Source organism: Tamandua tetradactyla, chromosome 15 (genome assembly GCF_023851605.1).
Source record: "Tamandua tetradactyla isolate mTamTet1 chromosome 15, mTamTet1.pri, whole genome shotgun sequence".
In the NCBI taxonomy this organism is placed as follows: Eukaryota; Metazoa; Chordata; class Mammalia; order Pilosa; family Myrmecophagidae; genus Tamandua; species Tamandua tetradactyla.
The window spans coordinates 32,813,743-32,835,493 of record NC_135341.1 but is presented as its reverse complement, the minus strand read 5'-3'; the positions used below and the strand labels follow the sequence as shown (position 1 = coordinate 32,835,493).

Below are 21,751 nucleotides of genomic sequence, written 5' to 3'. Positions count from 1 at the left end.
CACGCTCAAATAACTGAAAATATGACCCAGTCAAAGGAACAAACCAATAGTTCAAATGAGATACAGGAGCTGAGACAACTAATGCTGAATATACGAACAGAAATGGAAAACCTCTTCAAAAACGAAATCGATAAATTGAGGGAGGACATGAAGAAGACATGGGCTGAACATAAAGAAGAAATAGAAAAACTGAAAAAACAAATCACAGAACTTATGGAAGTGAAGGACAAAGTAGAAAAGATAGAAAAAACAATGGATACGTACAATGATAGATTCAAAGAGACAGAAGATAGAATTAGTGATTTGGAGGATGGAACATCTGAATTCCAAAAACAAACAGAAACTATCGGGAAAAGAATGGAAAAATTTGAACAGGGTATCAGGGAACTCAAGGACAATATGAAGCGCACAAATATACGTGTTGTGGGCGTCTCAGAAGGAGAAGAGAAGGGAAAAGGAGGAGAAAAACTAATGGAAGAAATTTTCACTGAAAATTTCCCAACTCTTATGAAAGACCTAAAATTACAGATCCAAGAAGTGCAGCGCACCCCAAAGAGATTAGACCCAAATAGGCGTCCTCCAAGACACTTACTAGTTAGAATGTCAGAGGTCAAAAAGAAAGAGAGGATCTTGAAAGCAGCAATAGAAAAACAATCTATCACATACAAGGGAAACCCAATAAGACTATGTGTAGATTTCTCAGCAGAAACCATGGAGGCTAGAAGACAGTGGGATGATATATTTAAATTACTAAAAGAGAAAAACTGCCAACCAAGACTCCTATATCCAGCAAAATTGTCCTTCAAAAATGAGGGAGAAATTAAAACATTTTCAGACAAAAAGTCACTGAGAGAATTTGTGACCAAGAGACCAGCTCTGCAAGAAATACTAAAGGGAGCACTAGAATCAGATACAAAAAGACAGAAGAGAGAGGTATGGAGAAGAGTGTAGAAAGAAGGAAAGTCAGATATGATATATAGAATACAAAAGGCAAAATGGTAGAGGAAAGCATTACGCAAACAGTAATAACACTAAATGTTAATGGACTGAATTCCCCAATCAAAAGACATAGAATGGCAGAATGGATTAAAAAACAGGATCCTTCTATATGCTGTCTACAGGAAACACATCTTAGACCCAAAGATAAACATAGGTTGAAAGTGAAAGGTTGGGAAAAGATATTTCATGCAAATAACAACCAGAAAATAGCAGGAGTGGCTATACTAATATCCAACAAGTTAGACTTCAAATGTAAAACAGTTAAAAGAGACAAAGAAGGACACTATCTACTAATAAAAGGAACAATTAAACAAGAAGACATAACAATCTTAAATATTTACGCACCGAACCAGAATGCCCCAAAATACGTGAGGAATACACTGCAAACACTGAAAAGGGAAATAGACACAAATACCATAATAGTTGGAGACTTCAATTCCCCACTCTCATCAATGGACAGAACATCTAGACAGAGGATCAATAAAGAAATAGAGAATCTGAATATTATATAAAGGAGCTAGACTTAACAGACATTTATAGGACATTACATCCCACAACAGCATGATACACCTTTTTCTCAAGTGCTCATGGATCATTCTCAAAGATAGACCATATGCTGGGTCACAAAGCAAGTCTTAACAAATTTAAAAAGATTGAAATCATACACAACACTTTCTCGGATATAAAGGAATGAAGTTGGAAATCAATAATAGGTGGAATGCCAGAAAATTCACAAATACCTGGAGGCTCAACAACACACTTTTAAACAACGAGTGGGTTAAAGAAGAAATTGCAAGAGAAATTAGTAAATACCTCGAGGCAAATGAAAACGAAAACACAACATATCAAAACTTATGGGATGCAGCAAAGGCAGTGCTAAGAGGGAAATTTATTGCCCTAAATGCCTATATCAGAAAAGAAGAAAAGGCAAAAATGCAGGAATTAACTGTTCACTTGGAAGAACTGGAGAAAGAACAGCAAACTAATCCCAAAGCAAGCAAAAGGAAAGAAATAACAAAGATCAGAGCAGAAATAAATGAAATTGAAAATATGAAAACAGTAGAGAAAATCAATAAGACCAGAAGTTGGTTCTATGAGAAAATCAATAAGATTGATGGGCCCTTATCAAGATTGACAAAAAGAAGAAGAGAGATGATGCAAATAAATAAGATCAGAAATGGAAGAGGAGACATAACCACTGACCTCACAGAAATAAAGGAGGTAATAACAGGATGCTATGAAAAACTTTACGCTAATAAATACAACAATTTAGATGAAATGGACGGGTTCCTGGAAAGACATGAACAACCAACTTTGACTCAAGAAGACATAGATGACCTCAACAAACCAATCACAAGTAAAGAAATTGAATTAGTCATTCAAAAGCTTCCTAAAAAGAAAAGTCCAGGACCAGATGGCTTCACATGTGAATTCTACCAAACGTTCCAGAAAGAATTAGTACCAATTCTCCTCAAACTCTTCAAAAATATCGAAGTGGAGGGAAAACTGCCTAATTCATTCTATGAAGCCAACATCACCCTCATACCAAAACCAGGTAAAGATATTACAAAAAAAGAAAACTACAGACCAATCTCGCTAATGAATATAGATGCAAAAATCCTCAATAAAATTCTAGCAAATCGTATCCAACAACACATTAAAAGAATTATACATCATGACCAAGTAGGATTCATCCCAGGTATGCAAGGATGGTTCAACATAAGAAAATCAATTAATGCAATACACCATATCAACAAATCAAAGCAGAAAAATCACATGATCATCTCAATTGATGCAGAGAAGGCATCTGACAAGATTCAACATCCTTTCCTGTTGAAAACACCTCAAAGGATAGGAATACAAGGGAACTTCCTTAAAATGATAGAGGGAATATATGAAAAACCGACAGCTAATATCACCCTCAATGGGGAAAAATTGAAAACTTTCCCCCTAAGATCAGGAACAAGACAAGGATGTCCACTATCACCACTGTTATTCAACACCGTGTTGGAGGTTCTAGCCAGAGCAATTAGACAAGAAAAAGAAATACAAGGCATCAAAATTTGAGAGGAAGAAGTAAAACTATCACTGTTTGCAGACGACATGATACTATATGTCAAAAACCCGGAAAAATCCACAACAAAACTACTAGAGCTAATAAATGAGTACAGCAAAGTAGCAGGTTACAAGATCAACATTCAAAAATCTGTAGCATTTCTATACACCAGCAATGAACAAGCTGAAGGGGAAATCAAGAAACGAATTCCATTTACAATTGCAACTAAAAGAATAAAATACTTAGGAATAAATTTAACTAAAGAGACAAAAGACCTATATAAAGAAACCACAAAAAAAACTGTTAAAAGAAATCACAGAAGACCTAAATAGATGGAAGGGCATACCGTGTTCATGGATTGGAAGACTAAATATAGTTAAGATGTCAATCCTACCTAAATTGATTTACAGATTCAATGCAATACCAATCAAAATCCCAACAACTTATTTTTCAGAAACAGAAAAACCAATAAGCAAATTTATCTGGAAGGGCAGGGTGCCCCGAATTGCTAAAAACATCTTGAGGGAAAAAAATGAAGTTGGAGGTCTCGCGCTGCTGGACTTTAAGGCATATTATGAAGCCACAGTGGTCAAAACAGCATGGTATTGGCATAAAGATAGATATATCGACCAATGGAATCGAATAGAGTGCTCAGATATAGACCCTCTCATCTATGGACATTTGATCTTTGATAAGGCAGTCAAGCCAACTCACCTGGGACAGAACAGTCTCTTCAATAAATGGTGCCTAGAGAACTGGATATCCATATGCAAAAGAATGAAAGAAGACCCGTATCTCACACCCTATACAAAAGTTAACTCAAAATGGATCAAAGATCTAAACATTAGGTCTAAGACCATAAAACAGTTAGAGGAAAATGTTGGGAGATATCTTATGGATCTTACAACTGGAGGCGGTTTTATGGACCTTAAACCTAAAGCAAGAGCACTGAAGAAGGAAATAAATAAATGGGAACTCCTCAAAATTAAACACTTTTGTGCATCAAAGAACTTCATCAAGAAAGTAGAAAGACAGCCTACACACTGGGAGACAGTATTTGGAAACGACATATCAGATAAAGGTCTAGTATCCAGAATTTATAAAGAGACTGTTCAACTCAACAACAAAAAGACAGCCAACCCAATTACAAAATGGGAAAAAGACTTGAACAGACACCTCTCAGAAGAGGAAATACAAATGGCCAAAAGGCACATGAAGAGATGCTCAATGTCCCTGGCCATTAGAGAAATGCAAATCAAAACCACAATGAGATATCATCTCACACCCACCAGAATGGCCATTATCAACAAAACAGAAAATGACAAGTGCTGGAGAGGATGCGGAGAAAGAGGCACACTTATCCACTGTTGGTGGGAATGTCAAATGGTGCAACCACTGTGGAAGGCAGTTTGGTGGTTCCTCAATAAGCTGAATATAGAATTGCCATACGACCCAGCAATACCATTGCTGGGAATCTACTCAAAGGACCTAAGGGCAAAGACACAAACGGACATTTGCACACCAATGTTTATAGCAGCGTTATTTACAATTGCAAAGAGATGGAAACAGCCGAAATCTCCATCAACAGAAGAGTGACTAAACAAACTGTGGTATATACATACGATGGAATACTATGCAGCTTTAAGACAGGATAAACTTATGAAGCATGTAATAACATGGATGGACCTAGAGAACATTATGCTGAGTGAGTCTAGCCAAAAACTAAAGGACAAATACTGTATGGTCCCACTGATGTGAACAGACATTCGAGAATAAATTTGGAATATGTCCATGATAAGAGAGTCCAGCAGGAGGTAGAAACAGGGTAAGATAATGGCCAATTGGAGTTGAAGGGATACAGACGGTGTAACAGGACTAGATACAAAAACTCAAAAATGAACAGCACAATAATACCTAATTGTAAAGTAATCATGTTAAAACACTGAATGAAGCTGCATCTGAGCTATAGGTTTTTGTTTTGTTTTGTTTTGTTTTGTTTTGATTTTACTATTATTACTTTTATTTTTTTCTCTATATTAACATTCTATATCTTTTTCGGTTATGTTGCTAGTTCTTCTAAACCAATGCAAATGTACTAAGAAATGATGATCATGCATCTATGTGATGATGTTAAGAATTAATGATTGCATATGTAGAATGGTATGATCTCTAAATGTTGGGTTAATTTCTTTTTTTCCATTAATTTAAAAAAAAAAAAAAGAGAAGGGATAATTGGAGATGAAGGGATACAGACTGTACAACGGGACTGGATATAAAAACTCAGAAATGGACAGCACAATACTACCCAATTGTAATGCAATTATGTTAAAACACTGAATGAAGCTGCATGTGAGGTATAGGTTTTTTGTTTTTTTTTTTCTTTCTATTATTGTTTTAATTCTTATTCTGTTGTCTTTTTATTTCTTTTTCTAAATCGATGCAAATGTACTAAGAAATGATGAATATGCAACTATGTGATGTTATTAAGAATTACTGATTGTACATGTAGATTGGAACGATTTCTAATTGTTTTGTTAATTCTTTTTTTAATTAATAATAAAAAAAAGGATAAAAAGAAAGGGAAAATAATATATAGATTTGACAAATGAAAACCAAAGGATAAGATGGTAGATTCAAGAACTGCATTTATGTTAATGATTGAATGTTGACAGCCTAAACTCACCAAGTAAAAGATACAGATGGGCAGAACAGATTAAAAAATATAATCCATCTGTGCCAGTTAGAATCTATGATGGACCCCAGAAGAGCCATGTCCTTTAATCCTCATTCAACATTGCTGGCTGGGAGCTCTCTGTTTCCATGGAGGTGTGACTCACCCAAATCTGGGCATTAACCTTTCATTAGAGGGAGATGTGACTCCACCCATTCCAGGTAGGTCTTGATTAGTTTACTGGAATTCTTTACAAGAGCAAACATTTTAGAGACAGTCCCTTTCAGAACGAGAGAGCAACAAGAAGCACAGAGCCCACACAGCCAGAGACCACTGGAGATGAAGAAGGAATACACCCCTGGGAGAGCTTAATGAAACAAGAAGCCTGGAGAGAAAGCCAGCAGATGTTGCCCTGTGCCAACTGGAAAGTTGAGAGAGAAATTCTGATCATCAGCCTTCTGGAACCAAGGTATCTTTTCCTGGATGGATGCTTAGATTGGACATTTTTATAGCTTTGTTTTAATGGGACATTTTCATAGGCCTTAGAACTGTAAACTAGTAACTTAACAAATTCCCCCTATTAAAAGCCATTCTGTTTCTGGTATATCACTTTCTGGTAGCTAGCAAACTAGAACACCATCTACATATTGCTTACAAGAAACTCATCTTAGACCCAAGGGTAAAAACAGATTGAAACTGAGAAGAAGGAAAAACAGGTTTTTCCATGCAAGCTGTAACCCAAAGAAACAGGAATGGCTTTTGTAATGTCAGACAAAAAAGACTTTAAATGTAAAGACGTCAAAAGAGACACAAAGGGTACTATGAATTAATAAAACAGACAATTCACCAAGCAGAAGTAACAATCATAAATGTTTATGCACTCATTCAAGGCACTCCGAAGTACATGAGGCAAACAATGGCTAAACTTAAGGAAGCAATGGATGTTTCAACAATAACAGTGAGAGACTTCAATATACCACTCTCCTGCATAGATAGAACAACCAGAAGACAGTCAATACAGAAATAGAGAAGTTAAACAATGTGATAAATGAATTATACCTAACAGACATATATAGATTGCTACTCCCCAAACACCAGGTTATACAATACATTCTTCTCCTGTGCTCATGGAATGTTCTCCAAGACAGATCATATACTGGCACACAAAACAGGTCTTAATAAGTTAAAAAAAAAAAAAGACTGAAATGATTAAAAGCACTTTCATTCAAATGGAAGGAAGCTGGAAATCAACAACCACCAACAAACCAGAATTTCACAAAGACATGGAGATTAAATAACACACTATTAAATAACCAGAGAGTCAAGGAAGAAATTGCAAGAGAAATAGGTAAATATCTGGAGACAAATGAAAATGAGAAAACAACACATCAGAACTTATAGGATGTGGCAAACAGTGCTGACAGGAAAACGTATTGCCCTAAATGCCTATATTAAAAAAGAGCAAAAATCAAGGACTCACCTGGTCACATGGAGGAACTAGAGAAAGAACAGCAAAACTAATCCCAGACTAAACAGAAGAAGAGAAATAACAAAGATTTGAGCAGAAATAAATGCAGTGGGAAAAAAAAAAAAAAGAAAGAATCAAAACTCAAACTTGATTCTTTCAGAAAATCAATAAAATCAATGGACTCCTGGCTAGGATTAAAAAGAAAAAAAAAAAGAGAGGATACAAATAAAATCAGAAATGGGGGGGTCATTACCATAGACACTGAAGAAATAAAGACAATCATAAGAGGAGACTACAAAAATCCATACGCCAACAAACTAGAAAACTTAGATGAAATGGACAAATTCCTACAAACATATGAACAATTTATTCTAACTGGAGAAGAAATTCAAGATCTCAACAAACCAATCAAAAGAAAAGAGATTCAATTAGTCATCAAAAACCCTCTTATAAAGAGAAGTCCAAGGTCATATGCCTTCACAGGAGAATTCTACCAAACATTCCCAAAATAACTAACAGCAATCCTGCTCAAATGCTCCAAAATTTGAGGAAAAATAAACACTACCTATCATCTTATGAAGCTACCATCACTCTAACACCAAAAGAAGATAAAGATGCTACCAGAAAGGAAAAGTATAGGCCCATTTCCCTAATGAATACAGACACAAAAATTTTCAACAAAATACTTGCAAATCGAACTAAATGACATGTTAAAAGAATTATATACCACGTTCAAGTGGGGTATACCAGGTGTTTTGGTTTGCTAAAGCTGCCAAATGCAATGTATCAGAAATAGAACAGCTTTTAAAACGGGAATTATGTTTCAAGTTTACAATTCTAAGCTATAAAAATGTCAAAACTAACGCATCTAGAGAAAGATATCTTGGCTTTAAAAAGGCTGATGGATTCCAAACACCTCTGTTAGCTGAGAAGGCATGGGGAGACGTCAGCTAGATTTCTCTCCAGGCCTCTTATTTCAAAATGCTTCCCTGGGGGCCGTTTCTTTCCTCATATCTAAAGGTCTCAGGTGATGTGGGCTCTAAAGCTTTCTCCAAAATGGTTCCCTCTTACAGGACTCTCATAAGCAATCCCACCTTGAATGGTTTGAGGGACATTTCCATGGAAAATACCTAATCAAAAAGTCCCACCCACAACTGGATGGGTCACATCTCCCAAAAGATCCAGCTTTAGCCAACAATATTGAATGATGTTCTAGTTTGCTAGCTGCCGGAATGCAATATATCAGAAACAGAAAGGCTTTTAAAGTGGGAATTTAATAAGTTGCTAGTTTATCGTTCTAAGGCCAAGAAAATGTCCCAATTAAAATAAGTCTACAGAAATGTCCATTCTAAGGCATCCAGGGAAAGATACCTTGGTTCAATAAGGCCAATGAAGTTCAGGGTCTCTCTCTCAAGTAAGAAGGCACATGGCGAACAGGGTCGGGGTTTCTCTCTCATCTAGAAAGGCATATGGCGAACATGGCATCATCTGCTAGCTTTCTCTCCTGGCTTTTTGTTTCATGAAGCTCCCTGGGAGGCGTTTTCTTTTTCATCTCCAAAGATTTCTGGCTGGTTCTCTCTGCTTCTCATGGCTATGTCATTCTTCTCTGCTCTTTCTGAATCTCCAGCTTTTCTGGGGCATTGGTCTCTGGGGTCTCCATTTTAGGAGACCCAGAATTTTCCAAAACTTCAATCTCTGGTTTCTGTGTACCCAACAGTTCAGTTCTCAGCTTATCCCTTTCCTGTCGCATTTCACTATAAGCTATGAGGAGAAACCAGGCTGCACTGTCCACATTTAATTTGGAGATTTATTCTGGTAAATATTCAAGTTCATGGCTTTTAAAATCAGCCTTCCAGCCGAAGTCACTTGTCAATTTTGCCAGATAATCTGCCATTTTAAAACAAGGCTCATCTTCCTTCCAGTCTATATTAACATGTACCTGATTTCTGTTCAAGGCTTTAACAGAAGTGTCTTTAGAATCCACATTCTATCAACAGTCTCTTCAAAGTATTCTAAGCCTTCTCTACCAAGCTTCTTGCAACTCCTCCAGAATCTTCCCCTTATCCATTTAAAAAGCCATTCCAACATGTTTGATATTTGCAAGCCACAGCAGGACCCCACTCCTGGTACCAAAATCTGTTCTAGTTTGCTAGCTGCTGGAATACAATATACCAGAAACGGAAGGGCTTTTAAAGGGGGAATTTAATAAGTTGCTAGTTTACATTTCTAAGGCCAAGAAAATGTCCCAATTAAAACAGTTCTATAGAAATGTCCAATCTAAGGCACCCAGGGAAAGATACCTGGGTTCCAGAAGGCCAATGAAGTTCAGGGTTTCTTTCTCAAGTGAGAAGGCACATGGTAAATAGGGTCAGGGTTTCTCTCTCATCTGGAAAGTCATGTGGTGAACATGGCGTCATCTGCTAGCTTCCTCTCCTGGCTTCTTGTTTCATGAAGCTCCCTGGGAGGCATTTTTCTTCTTCATCTCCAAATGTCACTGGCTGGTAGATTCTCTGCTTCTCATGGCTATGCTGTTCTTCTCTGCTCTTTCTGAATCTCTAGCTTTCTCCAAAATGTGTCCTTTTTTATAGGATTCCAGTAAACTAATCAAGACCCACCCAAATAGGTTGTGACATGTCTCCACCTAATCCAGCTTAACCACTCTTGATCAAATCACATCTCCGGAGGGATGATCTAATTACAGTTTCAAACATACAATACTGAATAGGGATTAGAAGAAATGACTGCCTTTGCAAAATGGGATGAGGATTCAAACATGGCTTTTCTAGGGTACATACATCCTTTCAAACCAGCACAAATGAGGATTAAAGAACATGGCTTCACTGGCATACACAACAGTTTCAAACTAGTACACCAGCATGCAAGGGTGGTTCAACACAAGAAAATCAGTCAATGTAATACAACATACTAACAAATAGAAAGGGGAAAAGCAGATGATCATCTCGATTGACAATGAAGAAGCTTTCGACAAAATTCAGCATTCTTTTCTGATAAAAACACTTCAAAAGGAAACTTCATCAATATGATAAACGGTATATATGCCAGCATGATACTTAACAGTGAGAGAATACTCCAGTATTCTGATTTACCTTACTCCTATCCAGATCAGCTTCATTCACATCTCTAGTCAAAGTCTGATATCTTTTTCAGCTTTTTAAACAGTTGCTGAATGGGGTAATGCTGACTTTCACAGTTTTAGTGCTCTAGCGCTGAGTCTCAGGTGTCACATAAATACCCGAAGTTTCAGGGAACAATGAGATTATATACAAATAACTCAGTATCTCAGAATTTAGTAATAACAGTTATAACTCCTGAATAAATGTGACTGCTCTAAGAGCTTACAATTTAGGAACCTTTACAATATGCCTCAACCTGATAACCCATACTCCGGACTTCAATTCTCCAAGTTGGTATTTTATAGTTAGTCCACATGAGTTGAGGCATGATAATATTTATCTTTTTTTTTTCCTGACATTTCATTCAGCAGACTATCCTTAAAGTACATTCACCAAGTTGCATGCCTCACAACATTCCTTCTTGTAGCCATTACAACACCACGCTTTCCCATTCCATTCCTCAGTCACTGTACCTCAGGCCACCTCCATCCAGTGCAAATCAAGAACACTGTCACTATAAATACCAGTGTGCAAATGTCCATTCGTGTACCCACTCTCAGTTCCTCCAGGTACATACCTAACCACAGGGTTGCAAGATCATATGGCAATCCCAGCCCTAGCCTCCTGCAGAACCACCACACTGTTCTCAGAAGGAGCTGCACCTTCCAGCTTTCCTACCAATAGTGAATAGGTATAGCTCTTTCTCCACATTTTCTCTAGCATTTGTTTCTCTCTGTTTATTTTGAAACAGTTTTATTCACACATCATATAATCCAACCTAAGTAAACAGCCATGCCTTTGCCACCAAAATCTATATGAAGACATTTTCTTTCCTTCCACAAAACATCCATACCCCTCCCTCATATCCCCTGCTTGTTGACATTTCGTTTTGGTATAATGCCTTTGTATTATAACAATGTTACTGTTGACTACAGACTTTAACTTGCATTGACTATTTTTCCTGTATACAATCCCATTTTCAACACCTTGCAATGTTGACATTCATTTGTTCTCCCTCATGGAAAAACACTTTTATATTTGTAAATATAATCACCACCATTGACTACTTGAGATTCTGTGAAGTTATACAGTCAAGTCTTTATCTTCTATCTTCATACATGCCCCAACCTTCCTCTTTCAACCATGGATGTGGAGAAATTGAAATACTTAAGCACTGCTGATGGGACTGCATAATGGTACTGCCACTATGGAAGATAGTTTGGCACTTCCTAAGAAAATGAAATATCGAATTGCCCTACAACCTGGGAATTTCACTACTCAGTATTTCCCCAAAAGTGCTGAAAGCAGTGACAGAAACAGACATCTGCACACCCCAGTTCATAGCAGCATTATTCACAAATGTCAAAAGATGGAAACAATCCAAGTGCCCACAACAGATGAGTGGATAAACAAAATGTAGTATATACATACAATGGAACACTATGCAGCAGCTAAGTCAAAATGAGATGCTGAAGCATATGATAACATGGATGAACTTTGATGACATAATGTTGTGTGAAATAAGCCAGACACCAAAGAATAGATAATGTATAATTTTTGCTTTTATGACCTTGGTAAATGTAAACTTAGAGGCTTATAATATAGAATATAAGGGTCCTAGAGAAACACAGAAGCTAGAGATGAGTGAATGGTTAGCTAATGAAGTTGCACTTAAATCTAAGGGAATGGAGAGAAGTGAAGGCAGCTCATTAGTGGGTTTTTAAAGAAATACTGCCATACTGAAGGTGAACATTGATTCAAAGGTGTTGTATAGAGCCATGTATTATACGGATTAACACTACAAATATAAATAAGTTCTTGTAGGAACTACTTCAAAGGTATGAATCTTATACAAAGAGTAAATAATATTGGGTTTGGGCAAACTACTAATGTATGCTATGATCTATGTTTAATAGGAAGACATCAACAGTACCACAGCAACACCAGGGGTAAATAATTGGGGGGCAGAGGATAAGAGTTAAGGGCAGGTTTGGATTTTCTATTTGGTGAGGGAATGTTTATCAGTTATTTTTCTCTTAGGAACAATGAAAACTGTCTAAAATTGAGAGTGCTGATGATTTTACAATAAAGTGAGGATAATGTGAGATACAGATTGTTGACTCTGAATATTATACATGATGCCCCATGGATGGAGGAGACTTAAGGATGCAATGACTGAGAAGTAGAATGATGAACTGTGGTGTATATGTATGATGGAATATGGTACGGCCACAGAAAGGAACAAAGTCACGAGGCATGCCATGAGGAGAATGAATCTGGGTGACATTAGCTGATGCAAAATAAGCCAGAAACAAAAGAACAAATATTGTATGATCTCTTATAGAAAATATTTATAAGAAAATTGGGGCCTAGATTGTAAGCTCTTATAGCAGCCACATTTTGTATTATTTCTAGATTTTGAGATCCTGTGCTATATATGTATAACCTGATATTTCCCTGGAACCATGGGTACCTGTGTAACACCTACAATTCAGAGTAGGAGTTCTGCAGCTATGAAAGAACAACATTGAACTATTGTTCTTTAACAACAGTTAAAGAAACTGAAAAAGAGATTAGGCTTCAATTAGAAATAACAGTGAAGCCAACTGGATTGGAACTAAGGTAAACCAGAATACAGGGGTTAAGGAGGACATAATGTGTAATTTAGAATGTAACCTAGTGCATGAGACCAAAGGATGAAAGGTGTATTTTGTCCACAGCCTAAATTTTCTGTAGCACATAATCTAACTCAACCTGTTTGGATCGATCATTTAACCAATCCAAACACATAGAGCCCAGAATGGTAATGTAATTCTGTATAGCTTAATGTAATGCCAGGATACATCCCAGAGTATATTGAACAGATAATTAAAAAGTACTGGCAAATCCCTCAAGGGACAGGAGAGAAAATGTGAAACTGTTAAGATTTACCACCAGGGAAATTTCTAACACTATCTCAAACATACAGACTTGCAAGTAAATAGGCCAAGTCCTGATCTTTTTTTTTTTTTTTTAATATTTTTACTGAGAAGTATCTACATACATACAATCCAACCAGATTATAGAATCAACAGCTCACAGTATCATCACATAGTTGTGTATTCTTCATAATGATCACTTTAGAACAATAGTATCACTCCAGAAAAAGAAGAAAAAAAAAAAGGAATCACATATCCCATATACCTTACCCCTCCCAATTATTTGACCCAAAGTGTTTCTGTCAAACCAATTTTTACCCTCTATCTCCCACTATTATTTATTATTTATTTATTTTTTTTACTCATCTTTTCATACCCTGGATGAAAGGAGCATCAGACACAAGGTTTTCACAACCACAGTCACATAGTAAAAACTATATAGTTATACAGTCATATTCAAGAATCAAGGCTACTGGGACACAGTTCAACAGTTTCAGGTACTTCCCTCTAGCCACTCCAATATACCATAAACTTAAAGGGCTATCTGTTTGATTGAACACCGTAAGTACTTGGAATCTCAGGTAGGACATGAGATTTTGTTGGTTTGCCCAGAATGATGCTCCGATGAATCCCAGAGTGATTTGATCAGTGACTGGAAAAGTATCTGCAAAGCCCCCTTCGGGGAGTGGTGAGAACGGGGAGAAATTCAACTTCCCCAAGTTGAATTCTTGATATTCTCACAAGCAGTGTGGACAACCAAAGCTATAGGTGGAGCCCCCCAGTCTTGGGGTTTGTTCATAAGAACTTAACCCCACAAAGGATAGGTCAAGTCTACTTAAAATTCAGGCCTAAGAGTCACCCCCAAGAGAGCCTCTTTTGTTGCTCAGATGTGGCCTCTCTCTCCAGCCAACACAACAAGCAATCTCACCACCCTCCCACTATCCACATGGGACATGACTCCCAGGGGTGTGGACCTTCCTGGCAATGTGGGACAGAGATCCTGGAATGAGCTGAGACTCAGCATCAAGGGATTGAGAAAAAACCTAGAATAACTGAGAATTAACATCAAGGGATTGAGAGAACCTTCTCGACCAAAAGGGGGAAGAGTGAAATGAGACAAAGTGTCAATGGCTGAGAGATTCCAAACAGAGTCAAGAGGTTATCCTGGAGGTTATTCTTACGCATTAAGTAGATATCACCTTGTTATTCAAGATGTAAGCGAGAGGCTGGAGGGAACTGCCTGAAAATGTAGAGCTGTGTTCCAGTAGCCATGTTTCTTGAAGATGTCTGAGGAATGATATAGCTTTCACAATGTGACTGTGTGATTGTGAAAACCTTGTGTCTGATGCTCCTTTTCTCTACCTTGTCAACAGACGAGTAGAATATATGGAATAAAAATAAATAATAGGGGCAACAAATGTTAAAATAAATTTAGTTTGAAATGCTAGTGATCAGTGAAAGCGAGGGGTAAGGGGTATGGTAGGTATAATCTTTTTTTTTCTGTTTTTGTTTTAATTCTTTTTCTACTGTCTTTTTATTTCTTTTTCTGAATGGATGCAAATGTTCTAAGAAATGATGAATATGCAACTAAGTGATGATATTGTGAATTACTGATTATCTATGTTAATTTTATTTCATTTGTTAATTTTTTAATTAATAATTTTTTTTAAAAAGGGCTATCTACATAATGTGTAAGAATAAATCTCTTGACTCTTTGAAATTTTTCAGCCACTGAGAATTTATTTTGTTACATTTTTCTCTTCTCCCTTTTGATCAAGAAGGCTTTCTCATTCCCATGATGCTGGCTCCCAGCTCATCCCTGGGAGTCAGGTCCCACACTGCCAAGGAGATTTACACCCCTGGGAGTCATGTCCCATGTAGGGGTGAGGTCGGTGAGTTCCCTTGAAAATTTGGTTTAGAGAAAGAGGCCACATCTGAGCAATAAAAGAGGCTCTCTGGGGGTGACTCTTAGGCATAATTATCAGCAAGCTTAGCCTCTCCTTTGCAGGAATAAGTTTCATAGAGGCAAGCCCCAAGACTGAAGGCTCAGCTTATTGAATTAGTTGTTCCCACTCAAGCCCTTGATCTTCAGGCTTGCTCTTGTCAAACTTATTTATATAGCAGAGGAGCTAAGCCTACCTATAGTTACGCCTAAGAGTTACCTCTAGAGGACCTCTTTTGTTGCTCACATGTGGCTTCTCTCTTTCTCTAAGCCCAAGTCTGCTAGTGAAATCATTATCCTACCCACTATGTGAGACACGCCATCCACAGGTGTGAGTCTCCTTGGCAATGTGGGACATGACTCCCAGGGATGAGCATGGGTCTAGCATGATGGGGTTGACAATGCCTTCTTGACCAAAAGGGGGAAAAGTGATGTAACAAAATAAGGTATCAGTGGCTAAGAGAGTTCAAATAGAGTTGAGAGGCTATTCTGGGAGCTACTTTCATATAAGCTTCAGCTAGACATTGCTACTTGCCATGGTATGCCAAACCCCAAACAACATCATTTCTGTTAACCCTCAAGAATACCCAGGGTTCTATCTGAGATTCTTCAAGAGTTGCACACACTAAGTTACTTTTCAGAAACCTAAAATCTTCAGGTGGTTCCTAGGCCAGATAAGTCCTGAAACCCAGAAATACCTATCTTTCCAAGAATATTAATCATCCCCCTTATCCCATGTTGTTGCTACCCCTTTTCACCATGAAAAAGTTAGAATGGGAATAATCTAAATACCTGAAAAGATTGGGAGAAGGAGAAGTTGTAACAGAGAACATAGGATGTAACAAATGAGTATGACTGCTAAATCATTATATTGATATTTCTTTTGTCTTCAGTGTCTGGGAGCAGCCAGAAGGAAAAATTTGAAATTGTGGAACTGTAACACATACCAGACATTGAAACCTTTTTATTAACTACTTTATAAAATATACTTTGAAATTTATTGTTTTTGTATATAAGCTTTATTTCACAATAAAAAAATTTTTTAAATGTGGAAAAACGTTAACATTTGGGGAAACTTGGCAAAAGCCTCCAAGAATTTTCAATAATATTCTTGCAACTTTTCTGAAAATCTTAAATTATATCAAAATGACAAGTTAAAAGAAAACCATATATGGTCTGGATTTTCTTAAATCTGCAATCTCTCTTTTCCTCCTCCACCTTTTATCTCATCCTCTTCTTTGTTTTGCCCTTATTGTCTCTTTTCTGTTTGTTTGTTTTTCACATGGGCAGGCACTGGGGACTGAACCCAGGCCTCTGGCATGCGGGGTGAGAACTCTGCCACAGAGCTACCATTGCCTACCCTTACCTGTTTGATTTTGAGTCTACTCCCTATAAGGTTCCTTCTTGAAAGGGAGCTTCAATTGGCTTATTTTTAAGATTTCATAGGGTCCAGACTACTTTGGGTTAAGAGAAGGGAAGACAATAAAAAAAGAAACAGAACTAATCATAGCAACTTGGTCCAATCTAAAGGACTTCAACCCCCAGGACTTCAAGTCTCAAACTTAGAGAGCCTCACAGTCTCATAAAATTATAAGGAATTTATGTTCTCTATGATAAACTTGAGGCTTGACACAGCACAGAAAATAACTATAAAAGATAAGAAAAACTGTTATTCTTTATAAATATTTTCATTTGAAATGTTAGTATTAAAAATTGGGTAAATCTACGTGCTTGGGAGACTGAACACACCAACAGTCAAAATTTTCCTAAGGCAATATCACTATCATGTCTTGAATCGAAGTATTTTATTACCTTCCGGGACTTCAAGGACTTTCTTATTCTGCTCACACCAACCAATAGGGTAGAGTTCAGTCTTCCTGATGTCACACCAGAAATCTGCTTTCCGGTCCTCCCCATAGCCATCATAGCGAAGGAGGAGCAACTGCTCACAAGTGGTAATGATGGTGGCAACCCAATAGGTTTCAGGATCTGTTTTCACAGCCACCTCTAGTTTCATCCCAGGAGCAAATCCATTCTGCAGGCGTGTGTCCACCTGAACAGGGAAATATAACCACCAGACAAGTATCTCAAATAAATATTTCCTTGACCAACAGTTTATTTTTATGATTAATTTTTGCAATGGAGTAACATACATTACATATAACATTTGCCATTTTTAAGTGTACATTCAGCGGCATTGAATTTGCAATGTTGTGTTACCATTACCACTGACCATTAACTAAATGTTTTTATCACTGAAAACAGAAACCCTACCCATTAAAAATATTCTCTTCTTTCTGTCTCTTTTTTTTTTTTTTGGCATGGACAGGTTCCAAGAATCGAACTCTGGTCTCCGGCATGGCAGGTGAGAATTCTGCCACTGAGCTACCATTGCACTGCCCAAAACATCCCTTTTCATGGCTTAAAATTCTAAAGCATTAAATACAACATAATATCCTTTCAAGGAAAACCTGAGAAATTCCAACTCTAACTCAAAAAAGTGATCCAAACAAAACTAGGAAGAGCAACACTATCCCATATGGCACTGAAGAAAAGGAATTTTAATAGAACTCAATATTTTCATCAAAGCAGGCTATAATGATCCTAGAACATAATTTCTACTAAGCATATAAATCACTAAATGTTCAACATTTTAACAGTCCTCAACATATAAATTAAAAAAAATGATTTCTAGATTACCCAAAAGAAAATCCATGAAACTAGAAAAAGGAAAGGGCAAAAATAAGTTTTAATGGTAATAATATATTATATAACATCCACAGGGAGCCTACTTTTCAGTTTACCTAAAACAGTCTGCGTTTACACTTGTTATCCCTGAATCAAGTCCTCTTTCTGTCTCAAAAGTGTCTTAATTTAGATAATAAAGTATAGTCACAAAAGTATGGGTTAGTTATTCTGGAACTACTTTATGTGTATACTAAGATTAAATAAATACATAATTTAAAATATTGTGGATAATGAGACCCAGGTTTCTCACTTTTGGAAAAAGAAGTTACATATAAGGAAAGTGGAAGACTAGAATGGCCCCAGTGGTTTTGGACTGGAATCAGAGGTATTCAGCATGAGCTCACGGGAGAGGGAGGGGCAGGGAGAGAGAGGGAGGAAAGAGAAAGATAGTTCTAGAAAAAAGTATGGACGTATATGTTTTTGTATATTAGTATCATATATTTTCAGGTCTGTGAACTGAAAGAGAGAATTGATGATATCCCAATAGCAATGAACAAATTTAGCATTCAAATAATGGTTTCTGAACGCCACCCTACTTTAAAAAAAAAGAATAAGGGCTCCATGAAGAAATGATTGATTTCAATGCTGAAGCAGATAAAATATCCAATCTACTTCCCTACTAACTTTTACATTTATTAGTCATTTGGATTTCTTCTTTTGGGAAATGCCTGTTCAAGTTTCTTGCCCATTTTTCTACTGAGTCTATATTTTGGTTATCAGTTTTTTGTCAGTTACATGTTACAACCATTACTGACCCTCTTTATGGCATGTTTTAATATTACAGAGTTCTGAATTTTAATGAAGCTTAATTTATCCATTTTTTCTTGATATAATGTGTTTTGCTTGTATCTTTAAGCAAATCTTTCCAAATACCTAAAGGTCATGAAGATACATTACCTTCTATTATTTTCTAAAAGCCTTTCATATTTAGAACTAATATCCACCTGGAATTAGTCTTTGTGTATCCTATTAGTTAGGGAGCAGGTTTATTTATTTCCATATTTCATCAGGTGTGTCTGGCTATCCTTGGTCCTTTATATTTATTTCCATGTGAACTTCAGAATCAGCTTGCCATTTCTACCCCCCCCCTCCAAAAAAAAACTGGTATTTGATTTGGGTTGCAGTAAATCTATAGATCTATTTGGGAAGAACTTATATCTTTATAACGAGTGAGACTTCCAATCCATGAACAAATCATCTCTCTCCATTTATCTAGGTCTTTAACTTGTATCCAAAATGGTCTGGAGTTTGTTTCCCTGAGAATTTTTGTTACATATATTCCTGGGTGACATAGTTTTTCTGTTATTATAACTAATATCTTTCAATTCCTTTTTCTTGTTGCTGATATATAGAAATATAATTTTACATTGACTTTATATCCAGTAGTCTTGCTAAAGTTATTCATTAAACCTAATAATATAATATACCTGTAAGTTATTTTATTCATCTGCAAATAATGACATTTTTTCCTTCCTTTCTAATTATTATACATGCTAATGGTATTTCTTGGCTTAATGTATTAGCTAGAACTTCCACTACATATTAAACAAAGATTATTTTGTAGATGCCCTTTATCAAATTAAGGAAATTCTCATCTATAGTTTGCTCAAATTTTTTTAAAAATTTATTTTTTTTAACATTTTTAATTGTGAAATATAACATATATACAAAAAAGCAATAAATTTCAAAGTACACTGTAACAAGTAGTTACAGAATAGATTTTAGCATTTGGTATGGTTTACAGTTCCACAATTTTAGGTTTTTCCTTTTAGCTGCTCTAAGACACTGGAGACCAAAAGAAATATTAATATAATGATTCATCAGACACAGTCATTTGTTAAATTCTATCTTCTCTGTTATGACTAGTCCTTCTCCTCTGATCCATCTCCCAATCTTTAGGGGTATTTGGGCTATGGTCATTCTAAAAAAAAAAAATTTTTTTATTAGAAAGAGTATTTTTGTTTGTTTGTTTGTGTGTGTGTGTGTGTGTGTGTGTGTGTGTGTGTGTGTGTTTTGGCAAATGCTGGGTCCACAGGGTAATTATTTTTAATGAATATTTTTTCTTTATATATTGAGATGATCATGTGATTTTTTTTCTTCTTCATTCTGCTACAATAGTGAATTACACTAGTTAATTTTCAAATAGTCAACTACCTAACATTCCTGTAATAACCAACTTATTACTGATGCATTATTCTTTTTAAATAGCTATATTCAGTTTATTATTTTCTATACAGATATTTTGCATCTATTTTCATGAATGACACACTTGTAATTTAGCTTCTAATATTACTCATAGGTTTTGCTATCAAGGCTACACTAATCTTAAAACAAATTGGGGGCTATTTCCTAACTTGGTTATATTTGTGTGGTTCTATTTCTGAGATCTCTATTCTGTTCCATTGATCAGTCTATTCTTTCATCAATTCCACAATGACTTGGGCACTACAGTTTTATGCTCAGTCTTGAAGTTAAGTAGTGTCTTCTTTGTTCTTCCTTAGTAATGTGATAGTATTCTGGCTTTTTGTCTTTCCATATAAACTTTAGACTCAGTCTCTTGATATATACACAAATTAATTTGCTGGGATTTTAAATGGGATAAAAGCAAAAATCAATTAAATTGAGAACAGAAAAACAATAAAGAAAATTAATGAAACCAAAGTTAGGTTTTGAAAGTATTAATAAAATTGACAAACCTCTGCACAGACTGATCAAGAAAAAAAAAAAGACATGTATTACAATTATTATGACTGAAAGGTTGGTGTGTTAAATCATCAGTCATTTGATTGCAACTATGGCTGATTACATCTATAATCAATTAAGGCGTGCCTCCCACCAATGAGATAATCCAGTAGTTGAAGACTTTTTAAGGAAGAAGAGAGACTTTTGGCTGCTTCTTCAGTCAGTGAGCCTCTCCTGTGGAATCTGTCCAGACCTTTCATTGGAGCTGTCAGCTTCACAACCTGCCCTGCAGATTCTGGACTCTTCCATTTCCACAGTTGCATGAGACATATTAATAAATCTCATATTTACAGGTATCTCCTGTTGTTTCTGTTTCTCTATAGAGAATCCTGACTAATACAGCTTCAGAATAGCCACTCTACTCTATCTGAACTCTGTCAGCCACTGATACCTTATTTTGTTACAATTCTTTTCCCCTATTTGGTCAGGCAGGAATTGTCAATCCCACAGTGCCTGGGCCAGGCTCATCCCTAGAAGTCATATCCTATGCTGCCAGGGAGACTTTCCCACTGGATGTCATGTCCTACATAGGGTGGACGGTAATGATTTTACTTGCAGAATTGGGCTCTCATATTTCTTTTGATTAATATTTGCATGTATACATTTTTCATCTTTTAACCTACATCTTTATATTTAAAGTGGGTTTCTTGTAAACAGCACATAGTTGGGTCTTTTAAACTCAAATATGACAATTTGGCTTTTAATTGGTGTCCTTTAGATCATTTACATTTAATGTATTTATTGACGTAGTCGGATTAGAATCTACCATACTGCAACTTGTTTTCTATTATACCATCTTTTTTCTCTTTCCCTGCCTTCTCTTGACTTAACTGAATAGGTTTTATGATTCCATTTTAATTCCAATATTGCTTTAATATCTATACTTCTTTAAAAAATTAATGGGTGCTCAGGGATTACAACATGCACCTTTAAATGACTGCATTCTATTTACAAATAATATTATACCACTTCATATGGAGCATAAAGACTTTAAACTGTGTCCTCTCAACTCATCCCTCTCATGTTTTGTGCTACTGTGATCATGCATTTTACTTTTCCACATACTATAAACA

The 21,751-nt window shown here is 36.2% G+C and overlaps 1 protein-coding gene across 1 annotated transcript in view; it reads right to left on the bottom strand.

Annotated features, from left to right (window-relative positions):
* SFMBT1 (Scm like with four mbt domains 1) overlaps positions 1–21,751 on the bottom strand; it is a 262,229-nt gene that overhangs the window by 87,188 nt on the left and 153,290 nt on the right. The window contains 1 exon segment of the mRNA XM_077129004.1: positions 17,001–17,241. Within this exon segment, the coding sequence (XP_076985119.1) occupies positions 17,001–17,241 (241 nt within the window).